This window comes from Ailuropoda melanoleuca, chromosome 7 (genome assembly GCF_002007445.2).
Source record: "Ailuropoda melanoleuca isolate Jingjing chromosome 7, ASM200744v2, whole genome shotgun sequence".
Classification (NCBI taxonomy): Eukaryota; Metazoa; Chordata; class Mammalia; order Carnivora; family Ursidae; genus Ailuropoda; species Ailuropoda melanoleuca.
Genome location: NC_048224.1, coordinates 122909537 through 122925581, shown reverse-complemented (window position 1 = coordinate 122925581; position 16045 = coordinate 122909537). Strand labels below are relative to the sequence as shown.

The window sequence follows — 16045 nt, the reverse complement described above, 5'->3', positions numbered from 1 at the left end:
AGGTTTCCACTTCAGTAAACTTTTACCTTGCTTTTTTTTTTTTTTAATCTTCCTCTACACAATCCCTGATGGAAACTCGTTAACGAGTTAAAAATAGTTCCTGTGTACTGTGGACGTCTGTCAAGAAACCGGGTAGAAAAATAGACAAGGCAAGAAACAATAATTGTTGGAGAGGATGTGGAGAAAGGGGATCCCTCCTACATTGTTGGTGGGAATGCAAGTTGGTACAGCCACTCTGGAAAACAGTGTGGAGGTCCCTTAAAAAGTTAAAAATTGAGCTACCCTATGACCCAGCCATTGCACTACTGGGTGTTTACCCCAAAGATACAGACGTAGTAAAGAGAAGGGCCATATGCACCCCAATGTTCATAGCTGCATTGTCCACAATAGCCAAATCATGGAAGGAGCCGAGATGCCCTTCAACAGATGACTGGATTAAGAAGCTGTGGTCCATATATACAATGGAATATTACTCAGCTATCAGAAAGAACGAATTCTCAACATTTGCTGCAACATGGACGGCACTGGAGGAGATAATGCTAAGTGAAATAAGTCAAGCAGAGAAAGACAATTATCATATGATTTCTCTCATCTATGGAACATAAGAACTAGGATGATCGGTAGGGGAAGAAAGGGATGGGGGGGGTAATCAGAAGGGGGAATGAAACATGAGAGACTATGGACTATGAGAAACAGACTGAGGACTTCAGAGGGGAGGGGGGTGGGGGAATGGGATAGACTGGTGTTGGGTAGTAAGGAGGGCACATATTGCATGGTGCACTGAGTGTTGTACGCAACTAATGAAGCATTGAACTTTACATCGGAATCCGGGGATGTACTGTATGGTGACTAACATAATATAATAAAAAATCATTAAAAAAAAAAAAAAAGAAAGAAAGAAACCGGGTAGAGACCCGGTGATGGCTGACGTTCAATCTCATTTTGTTCGAGGGATTCTTCACTGTATGTATTTCCTTTGGGAATTCCAATGGTTGGAAAGAAATGGCCAGAAGTGGAGCAGCCTTAAAACTGTCATGTCACCCAAAGGGTCTGGTGTGTGAACTACTGAAGTTTAGTATGTCTCCAGAGGTTGATTTCCAGTCACCTGATAGTTCATTAATGATCAACCCTAAGATGCTACAGCCAGTGACTGAATATTCCCAAACTACTGTTTAGGAGCAAAATACTTGTATTTTTTCTGTACCATGCTTTTTCTTTGTACCTTAACTTTTAGTGATCCCTTAAAAAACTGATATGCTGTGTGGGTACAAGTCAGACAATAATTCTCCACAGTTAGAGTATTTGATTAACTTCCTATTAAGACATATATTCTTTACTTACAACCTCGATGAAATTATCATATAAAATATTAAATATCATTAAAATATTAATAAGGGACTATCTCCTACTCCCAAACTAAGATCCCTAATATTAATTTTTACTGACTCATAAACTAACCCCCATACATTGTTTTCTAGATGAAAGTCTTCTGATCCATAGGAAAACTCATTTAATGAAGACAGAAATTCAATCCAATAGGGTTTCATTTCTACTGAAGTAAATGAGTATATAGTGTTTAATAAGATTTATTAGTTGTTGAATGCTTACTATGTGAGAGCTAGGACTCTAAATTGTTAATGTGAATAACATTTAATTCTCAAACCAAAATTGTCAGCCACATTTTGAAAATAGCATAACTGATAAAATTAGTGGTTAATGAATGGGCCTGGATTCACTTTACTAGTAAGTGGCTAATCTTTACTGAGAACCTTGGTAGCCTGGCTCCTGAGCCTAACATTTGTAACCTCTGTGCTTTAAGGGCTTTCGGAATGAATGGCTGGTATAATGAACAAAGCAGGGTTTAATACTAAATGGGAAGGACACGCCCATGAAGCTCAAATGAAAGAGTGTTGAGAAGGAGAAGAGATAATCTGAAAGGTTACCCACAAATGGAAATAATGCAATTAACAGGCCATCAAACTTGAGGCATTTCTTTCGAAACTGTCGAAACTGTATTTGCTCCCATTCTTTCCTGCTTCCAAGTCGGCTGACTAAAATTCCATCCAACCTTGAAGATTATGCAAACTATTCACACTTGTAATTGTTTGTTCCATGTTCATATTCTCTATATCCTAATCTAATGAGAGATAATTCCTGTCTGTCTTTCCCATTACCGTGTCCCCCGTGTCTAGAACACTGTGACAGAGTAGCTACTTGACAATGTAATTTTTTATGTCTTCTCATTTTTGTACCTCTCTGTTTTTGTTTGTTTCTTTTTTTAAAGATTTATTTATTTATTTATTTGACAGACAGCCAGCGAGAGAGGGAATACAAGCGGGGGGGTAGGAAAGGAAGAAGCAGGCTTCCAGCGGAGGAGGCTGATGTGGGGCTCAATCCCAGAACACCAGGATCACGCCCTGAGCCGAAGGCAGACGCTTAACGACTGCGCCACCCAGGCGCCCCTGTATCTCTATGTTTTATTACAGATTTTCAAACATATAAAAATACAGAGAATAAGCAGCCCTGTACCCATAATACAGCTCCCACAATTATCCACACACAGAAAACCTTGTTTTATATATTGCATGACCCTCTTCTCTCTATTCACTAAATTATTTTAAAAGCAAATCTTAGACATAATCTAATCTCATCCATAAATATTTTAAAGAAGTTATTTTAAATGAATGAATGGAAAAAATAGAGACCCATACCACATATTACCTCTTTTATTAAATACTTTTGAATCCCCTCGATCAAATGAGATTTCCACCCCTTATTTGAAAGCCTGTGGGATTTTTGGTCTCCCTTACTTCATAGCATCTGTTCTGCTGTGTACATATTGTGAACATGTTCTTTACTTGTTTTTAGATTCTGAGCCCCTCAGACATGGGGACAATGTCTTACTTTTGCATATCATTCAAAGTCTATTGCAGTGTTCTGAACATAGAATCTAGTTTTCTGTCTCCTACACATTAGTTACAAATGCACACAAAAGGATGTTAAAATAGCCCTCTTTCTGTTTCCATTTCAGCCAACAGCAAAACAATCGATGGGATTCCAAACTCAGGTGCTAGATACAAAAAGCAGATGACTAAAAACTGTTTTCAGTTCCTCATCTTCATTTCTACCTTAATTGTATAAAAGGATTGAGGTTGAACGAGCCAAAGGAGAGAATTTCTTTGAAGAAACTTGTTGGACAGTTGTGGCATTTTCCCATTCATTCACCCTAAGTGAGAGAGGCTTTAGAGATCATTGGGACTCGGAAAGATTAGAAGGACTGGTAAGTAGATCTATGCCTATGAATGGCAGCCCGGGCTTCCTGAAGAAGTTCCCCGCCTAGCAGCAGGGTAACAAGAGGCAGCTACACTGGGGATAGGCTGTACTCCCACCAAAAGCTAGAGACAGAAGCAAAGTTTCTATGGTCTAAAGAAGACCATGTTGGAGAAAAAGACCCCATCAAAAGATCTCGGCAGAGAAACATCAGAGATTTACCATCAGAGGAAGAAAAATAGGGACGAGGCATTGTCTTGAGCCCATAAAGCCTTAGAATATCAGCTCTTCACACCTGCCAACCTAGGACTCACTAATGAGAAATACAAAATTATCAGTCAAAAAGAGCATTCCCTTCTCTTATCCCTTCTCTCTCACTTCTGTCCCATCAGCCCTTAAGCTCCAAATACGGGGAAGTTGGAAACAATGCTTGAAGGTCAAGGAGAACACGAGGTTGTCCACTCCCTGCCACAAGCACCTCCTAGACTGACTCAGTACCCAACTGGGGAATGGGGAGAAGTGACCACTTTGAGTTTTGATTACTAAATTGGTCTAGACCTTTTTGTTACAGAATTTAGACTTTTTATGGGACTGAATTTAATTACTAAATTTATCCTTGTTATGGGACTAATAACAATAAAAAGTCCTTTAGACACCACAGTGTCCAAAGGCTTTTGAGAATTGGCCATGATTTCATTCTAGTGACAAGGTAGAAAGGAGCCTTCTGAGTGGATTTAATGAAGCAGTTCCCACACTCACCTAAGTCCGACTCTCTGAATATAGTGATTACACGCTTAAATAGGAGACAAGAGGCTACTAAGCCAAGTAAGCCAGTGAAGGGAGATTCAGGAGAAACATCTCAGTTCAGAAGATAGGATGACATGCAATTATTACCAAGTTAATGGAGCATTTTTAGAAAAGAACAAAATGTGTATACTGACCTGCGAAAAATGGATATTCTCCTAGGTTTTAACACTAATTAGGAATGTCAGGCCTTGGAGCAAAGTTGATAAAAAGTCCATCCCCTTTGCTACCATCTATGTCATTTTCTATAGAACCAAACTATACCAGGCACCATTTAAAGTAAAATTGTTTGCCAAGAGAGTGTAAGAGAGTGTGAGGCAGAGAGAGTTTGTACACAACCAAGAAGTCTGCAAGCCGACACATCAGCTCTACCTGCTTTCGTCCTGTTGGACTAAATTGTGTATTCTACAATGGGATGAATTGGACAGTCCCTTATAATATATCTAAAACCATACTTTTTTATTTCTCTCACAAAAGAGCAGCAATATTTCAGTTCATCCTGTACTGGGGATTATTAACTCAGGCTTTTGACCTTGGGCAGGTCTTGGCACTTTTATCCACCCCCAACTCAGATGCCTCATCTGTGATAAAGACAATCACACCTCCTATGTCTCCAGCCCAGAACACACAGCTTCTTAGAGTTCTTTAGACTCTGGTTTCCCAAAAATATCTATGGAAATGCATACAATGAGACATGCATGATTTTAAGATTAAGTCAGAAAACAAACAAACCAACATCCAGAGTCAGCGATAGGCAAAAACTCTTATGACTCATCTTCTCTCTTATCTTTCCGCGCTCAGTTTTGAACCCACACATTACCCACCAAAGTGTTATCACCAAGCCACCTCCCCAATCCCCAAATCTCTCAGTTCTCAATAACAATGATAAAAATTCCTGTTCCTCAGAGCCTCTCATCTTTAAAAGAATACTGATAGGCATTCAATGATACTAATCATTCTTAACCTGTCAGGTAATACAGGAGTTCTGTTATGAAAGAAATTGCAGTAGATAAGAAGAGAGAAGATATATGACATATAAACGCAAGAAGTATTAGAGGTGTCACAGTGGAGTTAGAGGTTACGAAAAAACACAAATGAGGGGACTTGTTCCGTGAGGACTCAAGATTGAAGTGGGAGTTTGGCAAAGCTGTATGTACAGTTGCATGGAGAAAATGATGTAGCTGAAAGTCATTCCAGTAATAGTGGGAAACTCAGAGCCCACAGTAGACTGCTGCGATGGGGTCAGGGTGGGGATGTCTCCTAACCACATCACTTAAGCCTCTGAATTCTGAACCACATAAGATGGGCCAGAGATATGATGATAATGATGATGATTATGAAGGCATACTTCAACAATATTAGAAACCTGATTCAATACATCGAAATGTCAAGGGGGGAAAAGAAATACAAAACAGACTGTTGTTTAAGTCACGAAGAACATACTGGCTTTGCACAAGCAACGTAGGAAAAGCAACTAGTTGCTACATTAATGAAAATCAGAACAATCCTGAGACCTGACCGCTTTGTAGTCCCCAACATTTGGAAACTACGCCAGGTGTTTAAAACAAAAAAAAGATAAATAAAATACAGTTGAATGCAGCAAGTTCAGGAAGAAGAAGAAAGATTGAAGATGAGTAGCTTTTCAGATAGATAATGTAAGGGGGAAAAATGAGGTTACAAGATATTATATTTACACTTCAATTAAAAATTAAAAATTTTAAAGTTTTTAAAGAAACGTATGAACTAAGGAGGCATGTACAAGGATCCGCTAGCAGCTTTGTACCACAAAATAAATACATAGATACATTGGGATATATATATATATATATATATATATATATANGAGTAGCTTTTCAGATAGATAATGTAAGGGGGAAAAATGAGGTTACAAGATATTATATTTACACTTCAATTAAAAATTAAAAAATTTTAAAGTTTTTAAAGAAACGTATGAACTAAGGAGGCATGTACAAGGATCCGCTAGCAGCTTTGTACCACAAAATATATATATATATATAATCTCCAGGAAAAATATCATTGTCTGGAAATCTGATAATAGATAAGTATAAAGTCTCAGAGACTTCTCGGGTTTTATATTTTTATCTGATTTTTTGAAATCCAATTATATTTTGTTGGAAGGGGCCCCTTTTCATAAGAGTTTGAAAGGAAAACACTGACTTATGAGAGAAGCATTAAGGAACAATAACTCAAGATGAAGTAGAAATCATGTGGATTATTAATTGTACTAGGACACCGCACAGCTACTGGCCAGTCTGAGAGCTGTTGTGCAGGTCATAAATTCCCAGAGACTGAGGGAGAGTAACTGAATTAACCATCTATTAATCAGAAAGGAAGAGGAAGCCCTGGTAATTAAGTAGCTGTCACCTGCACATCAATACTTGGAAAGCCCAAGTGCAAACCATCAAACAATCAATTCGTAATCACAAAGAACTGAGAACAGAGCTCTGACAACGGAAAGACTGACACAACACGCCTTTCGGAGAACAATTTGTTTTATGATGGAGCGACGGGAGGGGCAGATAAGAGGGACTTCCAGAGGGACAAAGACTGCATGGAATTCATCTTAAATCAGAAACTCTTTTGAGTTGTTGATCCCAATGTGGCAGCAGAGTCAAGGGCATGCATGCAGTCTCTAAAATCATTTGAATTAAAATAGATTTTTGTTTTGCAAATTTAACACTCCTTATATACTACAGATACTTGAGATATCTTCAGCTACAATCACAAAGGAATTCCACCTCTTTTGATGAGCACAAAGGTGATTTCACTCAATTTCATAGGACTGTCATAATATTGCAACAATCAGTATGGCTCTCCTATTCTTTGAGACAGCACGTCTATGCACATAAGTAATCTTATCCATCACCTCCTAAAAAATGCCTCTAGGAAGAAGTCTTGCCAAAATAATCACTTTGTCTTATAATGAATGATAGACTCAGTCTTGGCCACCAATTTATCCTACTGATGTGTTTGGCATAATTTCTCTAGGATGAATCCAATGAGTATTATAACCCACCGTAAGAAAGGAAAAATTGCTATCATCCCCAAATGCAGTATACATTCACTTGATACTCACTCCTTCAAAATCTGATGGCATTATTTATCTCCACTAGGTGCAGATCTCTGAAATGAGGGTTTTATTTGAGGATCTTAGTGCTTTTACACAGTGATCACTGCCATGCTTCCTTTTATCTTTAGGAGAAAGTACCTAATATTATTCAAGATTACAACATTCATCAGGACTTGACTTTATATTGAAGACTTCTTAGACAAATTCACTAGTTCAGTATTTAACCATATCCATTAATGCTTTGGCAAAACTGTATCACAAAATTACTGCAAAAATCCAAGTTAGCTAGAAATTGTATGTAAAAATAGCACTTTCACTTCAAAAAAGCATTTAAAAAAGAAAACAATAACAGCCCATAATTCTAACATCACTGAGACATCTGTTCTCCTTAAACATAAATAAATACAATGCAAATTTAAAAAGCCCCCTAGTACTTCTTAAGTATATTAGCAGTTTCCATGTAACTGTCCAGAAAAATTCTATGCAGAGCCAGTATTGCTATTTTTTATTTATTCAGATCTGCTGGTAAAATATGTACTATCCTAGTCTTAACTATTCTCAATTTAATAATTATTTGAAATTATTCCACACTAGCAGATAAAAATGTGCACAATTTTTGACACATAATATTCCATGGTGAAGACACCATAATTAACCAGATATGATGGATATTTAGATTTTAGCACTGACTTTGCATTGAAAGAAAAAAAAAATCCTCTTGTATATTTATCTCAAGAATTGGCTAAGCCACAAATAAAAATACAATTTAAATAATATATATATATATTTTTAAAAGTCAAGCACACATGAGAGTTTTCTCCAGATAAAATAGAAAAGAGATACCACTCAATCAGCTTGCTTTGGAGCATGAGGGAGTCAAGCTTTGGGAGAATTAAATTAGATAATGCTTCCAAAACCTTGGCTGACTGCCAGAAAATAACCGGGGCTGAAAAATGTTCATTTTGGAAGTTGCCTGGAGATGGCGCTAGAGAGCCAGCATATGAGACTTGTCTGCCCCCAGGAGAGCCAAGAGGAGTGGACTCGGGTAGTGGACCCATGAGATTGGGATGGACCTCAAGAAATATTCTCAAGGATAGGATAGGAAAATGGCACTTGAGGTGACGAGGCAGAAGGGATGTCTGAGAGAAGAACAAGGCAAAGTGTAAGCTGTTCTCAGGAGAGCAAAGTCGAGCAGCGCACTTGGAAGTGGCTGACAGGAGGCTGGGTGGTACGGCAAAGGGGAGAATAAGCCAGAAGCCAATGAGAATAATGAGAATCCCTCAATTTCTTTACCAGAAATGTGGATGCTTTGTATAGAGAATTCTTGCTAAAGATGAGCTTTTTTTATTCCTAAACCATGAATGAGGACTTAAGAAATATACGACATAGAAGAAAATATATTCATTGAGTTGAAAACACTATCCCTCTAAAAAGTTTTCCCAAATCACTGATTTCCCCAACAGCGTTTCCTGTTATACAAACTCCAGACCAGTTGAGAGCAGTGGGATAAGCTGAAGCTAAGGTTCTTGCAGCTCTAGAATGAGATGATATAATGTAATGCAATATAGCACATATTTCTATATAATATACTAAATCTTTCATTAGTCACCATGGGATTCTCATTAGCCCTTGTAGAAAAATCATTAATACACAAAAAAGTTCAATTCCAGCTTGAACAAGGTGAAAACAGAAAGCAGAAGTCAAAGTATAATTTAATTATTAAAGTGCAGAACTTTCATTGACATGAAGACCATAAGAACTCAAAGTTCTAGGCATACTGAGTGCTCTCAATAAAGGCAAGAAAGATAAATTTAGAAAATACACTCTAACATCCAAAGAACATAATGAAAAAAGGACACTAGCCATGTCAGCCAAACATTTTATTTAAATTTAATTATGTTCCTGTCTTTAATAATTTTTTTCTGTAAAATCTAAGAATCTCTATGAGATACTCAGATATAAACTACAAAATAATCACTTAATGTATCAGGAAATAAGCTTTAACTATAATAAACATGATCACACAGAAATATGTAAAGAGTTTTCACCATTTACATTTATTTAATGGGAGTATATGTTTGCTATGGTAAAGTTAATTTGCTAATGGTTTCTTCTTTTTGCTAATGATATTTTAAGTGAATTCATCACTCTGGTGGTAACTAAATCATCTACCTTCATGTGGAGTAGGCATGTTTGTAAATCAAGAAAGCTTAACACCCTCTCTCTTTTTGCAGATTGTTCAAAATAAAATACACTAAAACATCCAAGTTCAAATGCAACCCAAGCCTACATTCTATAACAATCCCCATTGGAAAATCAAAAGACCAATTCCCAGCCAGTTATTATTGACCACTGTTATATATCATGGAGAGAGAATTTAGGACTTTCTCAAGCTCAGAAGATTATGTCAGCGTACAATCAGTTATAGGAAGAGAAGGAAAAGAAAATGTCAAAGAAACTCTAGGAAAGGAGGGAAAAAATGGTAAAAAAATTTCACTCCTGAGCTTGAAAACAATTGACAACAGACAAATAAATATTGCTTCAAACAGACACATGTGTCCATAACCCCACTCTACCACAGATACACACACACACACACACACACACAAAAGACAATTGGAGGATGGACATATTAACACAGCTGAGACTCATATTTCTCTATCAATGAATCTTTGCACAGGTATTCACATTTCACTGAATTTCTTCACTTTCTAAAACTCATAAAGTTAAATAAGAAAAATAAGATACTTGATAAACAAGACAGATTGGACAGAAGGTAAACAATACTTACTGAAAAAGCGGATTGTTGGTAGGTCTGAGATAGGTAGAAAGGAAGCGAGAATGTTCAAACACCACAGAAATGCTGTCACATTTCTAAAATGTCAAAAAGGATCAAATCTATTTCTAACAAACTAAAGAGATGAAATTGATGTGTACTCTAACCTGTGGGGCAACGTTAAAACTGAAGTGGTCCATTCAAGACCTGGGAAAAGAAACCAAGGATGAAAGGAGCCATGATATTTTCACAGACCACTGCACATAAAATACCTTTTTACTATATCTTCTCCATTCCAGCACGGCAGCCCGTCAGCAGCGGCTAATTCATTAACGCAAAGCTCATCAGCCAGGCCTCCATAGAACGTCCTGTACAGTCGAAGGCTGTTGATAAATTCTCTGAATGGGAAAACAAAGAAAACAATTAAAACCAAAAATCCATAATAAATGCCAATATAAATGGCATAATTTGTTATGCATGGTATATAAAATGCAATTTTTTATTTTCACTGCTTATTTTTTATATATTCTCAATACTTTTCTAACAAGACAAACGCTATACTTTTTAAAAAAAGAATGCTAGTATTCAAATTTACTCTTTTGAATCCGAGTTTTCACAGGGCATGAATTTTACATAACTCAAGTCCAAAAAGTCGTGAAGAGTACACACACACACACACACACACACACACATACACACACCCCACTTAATGTAGTAACCCTAAAAGCCTTTACTAGCTGTGCCATCTAAATCACAGTAATACTAACTACTTACTTTTCTGGACAGAAATGTCAGAGGCTTTTAACAAGCTAATCGATTGCTTACTGATTAGAAGTTTATTAAACTTGGATGGTTTTCCTATTTGGGTCTTCTCTTTGGTATATGACAACATAAAATAATATGTCCTCACTGATGTGGGAAACAGAGGCAGAAGAAAAATTATTAAATGTCCTTACTACCTGCAGCCCACTGACAAGTCCTCCAAACAGGCAGAGTGACATTCCTCTAGGGACTCAACTGCCTCGATGTTAATACTTTGCTAAGGGCAAGAGACAACCTTAGCCCAACCCCCAGGATCCTGTAAGTCTGCTTGAACATATAAAAATTCCTTTGGAAACTTCCTTTATCTCTACCCCACTAAGATACATGTTGGCAATCATCCCCCAAGCATATGATATATATCTGAAGGGTCTCATGACTCGGATTTTATTAGACGGTAATAAATGACCTTTTCCCAACAACAGCTAGCCCCCTCAAGCTCCTGGAAACCTTGCTTCCAAAATTCCTTAGAGACTTACACTATCCCTAACCCCTCCCAACTTGAAAGTATATAATGGGCCACTCCTCATGACCCCAGTGCATCTCTTTCTGCCCAAGGATCCTGTCCCCACACTTTAATAAAACCACCTTTTGCACCAAAGATGTCTCAAGAATTTTTTCTTGGTCACCAGCTTTGACCCCTAACTTCTTTCCTACATCATTCACTAAATATGAAAAAACCCAAAAATGTAACATGTTTCAAAAGCTGGTGGAAAATAAAAGTTGTTGGAAGGAATATTATTTAATACATTGACTGTTTTTTTTTTCCTTTCATACTACATCTCTTTCCCCCATTAATTATAGGAAGAGAAAATTCAACAACAACAAAAAAAGTAGTTTGCTTTTTAATTTAAAAAGCCAAAACTTTCAAGTTTTAAAATCAAAGCTTTGAGGTCCCAAGAACCTGAATTTTAGCATTTCAAAAAACCAAGTCCTAAAAACTATACTTCTGAACTTTTTAAACATAAACCAATGTTTTGGACAATGAAATGAAAAGCCACTAGCTTAATACAGAAGAGATGTCCTCTGGACTAGAATACAGGGACAGGAGAAGGAAAGCAAACCAGAAATCCATAGGTTGGGTAGTTAAAATGCAGCAATTACAAAATTGCATCCCCCACTGATATTTTAAAAATAATTTCTTTAAAAATGAGATCAAAGAGGAGGGGTGGCTCAGAGAAATTTTTAAAAAATTAAACCTGAATTTGACAGCACTGAGGCTCAACTGTATAATTTTTAAAATTCCCTCTCTTAGTGTTTTTCAAATAACTCTTTGTGGAAATGGCTGGAGTTGTAAGTAACTACCAATCTATAGGAAGGATAAATGTCGTTTTCGAATATGTAACATCCGAAATCAGATAGATCAGAAGTTTCCACAGCAAATGTTTGGTGAGTATTTAACCAAATTTTTAGCAAAGCTTGATCAGACATTTAATAACAACATGACTGCAGGAAGTACAAACCTCATTTCTAACTTATACTCAATCCCCCCAAAAAAGTATACTGTATTTTCTCACAAGCATAGTAACCACTCATTTATATTTATTTATACTTTTTTTTCTTAGGGGGAGGGGCAGAGGGAGAGGGAGAGAAAGAATCTTAAGCAGGCTCCATGCCCAGCACAGTGCCCAATGCCGGGCTTAATCTTAAGCCCCTGAGATCATGACCTGAGCTGAAATCAAGAGTCAGACGCTTAACCTATAGGGGCACCCAGGCACCCCTATACCTATTTATACTTTAAGTTGATTTTCTCTACTAGAAAATAAGTCCCCCCTCCCACCCTTTGAGGGCCATATTCCTACTAACTGGAATGCATGAACAAATATTAATTCTCATGTTGCAGCTACTAAAACATAATGGATGAAGTCAACTGTTTCTTTCCTAGAGGGGTGGGGTTTAATAAATGGAAAGATATGTGACTCCTGAATTCTGTTTACTATAAATGATTACCTGTTTGGAATCAAAGAGTCTTCTAGAGATGAAGAGGCATGGCACAAATGACTGGAATGTTGATATCTTCAAATTGATGGGATAAAACTAAATCGATATTTCTTATGGACCCCAAACCTCCTCCTCCAGTCTTGGTGAATGGTGCCTTCACAACCAGTAGATCATACTGGGAAAAGCTTTACATCTTTCTTGGCTAGTCCTCTTTCCCAATGCTACTCTCATTGCCTTAGTTGAAGCCCTTATCATCTCTCTGGAATGACTGCACTAGAGTGGCATACCTCTAATCTCTTCCTTAACAATCACCTCTCATCCTCCAAGAAATCCACCCCCTAAAATTCAAATCTGATATCCCACAGACTATGTCACTCACTTGCTTAAAGCCATCAATGGCTCTCTCTTCTCTACAGTATAAAATCCAAATTTCCCAGAAAGGCATATAAGGCACCATCTCACCTCCATTTCAGCAACCCCCAAGCCATACTTTAGGCTTCCACAAAAGTGAGAGATTTGCTGTTCCCCAAACACACCTTCATGCCTTTGCATGAGTTCCCTCTGAAAGCATCATATCCTAGAAGATTTCCACTCACTCTACAACAGCTATCAGTTACTTATCCCAAACTACTAAACACTATTGAGTATCAAGCTCTGTGTTGACACTATAGCTAAACAAGACAGTCCCTACCTTCTACGAATGTACTTTCTAGTGAAAATTCACAATAATAACACAGTGTTAACGGTGCCACATTTGAGGACAGAGACGGAATCAGGAAATGTGTACAAACAAGATACTACTTCAGTGCTTCATGCAAAAACAAAAAACAAAAACACAAGCAAACAACAACAACAAACAAAAAACAATAAGCAAACATAGAGAGGAAGGAGAATATTGTGTGTTCAGAGACTCATGCAGTTTAGCAAGTTGGGAGTGGACTTATGGGAATTATAGTTAAAAGGTAGGAAGAGGCCAGTTTTTAATCAGTCTTATTGATCATCAAAAAACCGTTTCAGTTTTATTCAGAAGGCAGTGGGAGCTATTAAAAGTTTTTCAGCAAGCAAGTGATGACAGTATTGTGGAATTAGGTAGAAAGTCAGTGAGGTCACTTAGCAGGGTATAACCAAGACTCAGGGGGAAGAAATATGAGGATGAGAAAAAAAACACCTGTCAGCGAGCATCATGAAAAGTGTTAGATTTGAAAGACATTAGAAATCTAGAACTGACAGTAAAAATAAAAGTTTTAATATAACCCCTAATTGTCTTTCTCAACCCCCCTGAGGTGACTGAGAGGATGATTATCCCAGCGCTATTCACTGAGAGAAGAAATAAAGGAAGGAAAATAGAACTCTTTCAATGTCCCACACTATGCTTAGGATTGCTCTCCTGCTCAATATTTTCATCTTTCCGTGGTGCATATCACTGTCTATTCTAGCATGTCATGTACTTACTATGTTTTATTGTTTCTTATCTGTTTCCTACTCTAGAATAAAAGATTCAGGCAGACAGGGACCTTTTTTTTTTTTTTTTTTGGTTTTGCTCACCTATAGACATCTTAAAACAGTTGTGAAGGCATACAGTAAGCTCGATTATTAGTAATTAAATTAATAAATGACAACACTAATAATTAAGTCTACTCTCAACATGTTCAGTTTGTGATTTCTTTAGAATGCACAGAAAGAGAAATCAAGTAAAATGCTACTTTCAGACCTATTATGTGCAATACCATCTGGGGATCTTGCCAAAATGCAGACTCACTCAATAGTTCTGGGTGGGAGCCGAAGATTCCACATTTCAATGAAGCACTCAGATGCTGCTGAAGCTACTGGTACAAGAACCATGAATACCATGGATATTTTCTGTTGGATGTGTAACCTTGGAATCAGGGGACTGGGCATGTGATCTGAGAGTCATTATCTCTGGGGGTGGTGACCAAAGTCATGAAGGTGGATGAAATCTATCAGGCAAATAATAGGTAGTAAGAAAAAGTCAAAGGAACTCAGAAGTACACTGAGCAAAGAGAGAAAATCTTCAATGGTAAGAGCTGTGAATATTAAAGAAAAAGGGAATTTGAACCTAGAGAAATTCCCCACTGTGTAAAATGCCATTATGAGAAGTTATTTAAAATAATGAAAATGTCCTTTATATGCGGTCCCCAAAAATTCATATGTTGAGACAAGGCCTTTAAAAGGTAAATAGATTTAAATGCAGTCAGATGGATACAGCCTAATTCAAGAGGACTGGTGTCCTAATAATAAGAAGAGATGGTAGGAGTGCATGCACACAGAGGAGAGGCCATGTGAGGACACAGGGGGAAGGTAGCCATCTGCAAGCCAAAGAGAGAAACCTCCCGAGAAACCAAACCTGCCAACATCTTGATTTTGGACTTCAAGCTTCCAGAACTGTGAGAAAATTGATGTCTGTTGTTTAAGCCACCTGGTCTGTGGTATTTTGTTATGGCAGCCCTAGCAAACTAATAGAAAAATGAAAGCATTTGAAATAGATTAATGGTCTTCATTTTTGCAGTATGATGAGTACTAAAGAGAGAGTGAGAAACTAAGAGTAGAGCCCCAAAGATGAACATTAAGGGAGTTTTGTGTGTGTGTGTGTCTGTCTGAATATACAAGAGACTTGAAAATATTTGTGTATGAAAGGGAAGGACATAGGAAGGGGTTGTCCTTCATTAGCTTGTTCCCAAATATCCCAGTTCTCTACATTCCAGGCACAAAGCCACTCTGAAACTAGCTTTAGTATGTGACTTCTGGGTTCTAGTGAATGTACGCAGGAGTAATGTATGTTCCCTCCAAGCTTAAGCTTTTAAGAACCAGTGTGGTTTTGTCAGCTCCTGTTTGCCTCTCCCCTGATGACTGGCAATGTGTCACAGGGAGGCTGCCTGGTCACTCTAAGGATTAAAACTAGGGCAACTTGAGCAGCGCCCCCTCCTGGTCTAAAATGTGAACAGGCTAACATGTGAAGAAAAACGCTTTGAACCAATGTTAGGTTGGGGTTGTTTGGTACCATATCATAATTCAGTCTTTCTTAATTGATAAAAAGATAAAAAAAAGAAAATTAAAAATTGATATATCACCAATTCTGAAGAGAGAGTAAGAATTACTGAAAAGAGAGTGATTAACTTTGGAGCAAATTCTCTAAGACTAAAATGACTGAAAAAAGTCTGTGAAAGTTAAGATAAAGTTTTGGTTTGTGAAGACAGAAATTTGAGGGGAGATCCTGCTTCAGAACTTTGTAGTCTGTGTGTGGAGGTTTTTAGGTCAGAGGAATTAAGAGTAGTGTTTGTTGCAAGAAGTGGTTGCATTGGAGGGCCAAGGGATCTACACTGGAT

General features: G+C 37.5%; 1 protein-coding gene across 1 annotated transcript in view; it reads right to left on the bottom strand.

The window, feature by feature from the left end:
* The window catches only part of GPC5 (glypican 5), a 1313037-nt gene that overhangs the window by 1015779 nt on the left and 281213 nt on the right, over window positions 1–16045 (bottom strand). The window contains exon 4 of the mRNA XM_034665370.1: window positions 10214–10339. Within this exon, the coding sequence (XP_034521261.1) occupies window positions 10214–10339 (126 nt within the window). The remainder of the gene's footprint in view (window positions 1–10213; window positions 10340–16045) is intronic.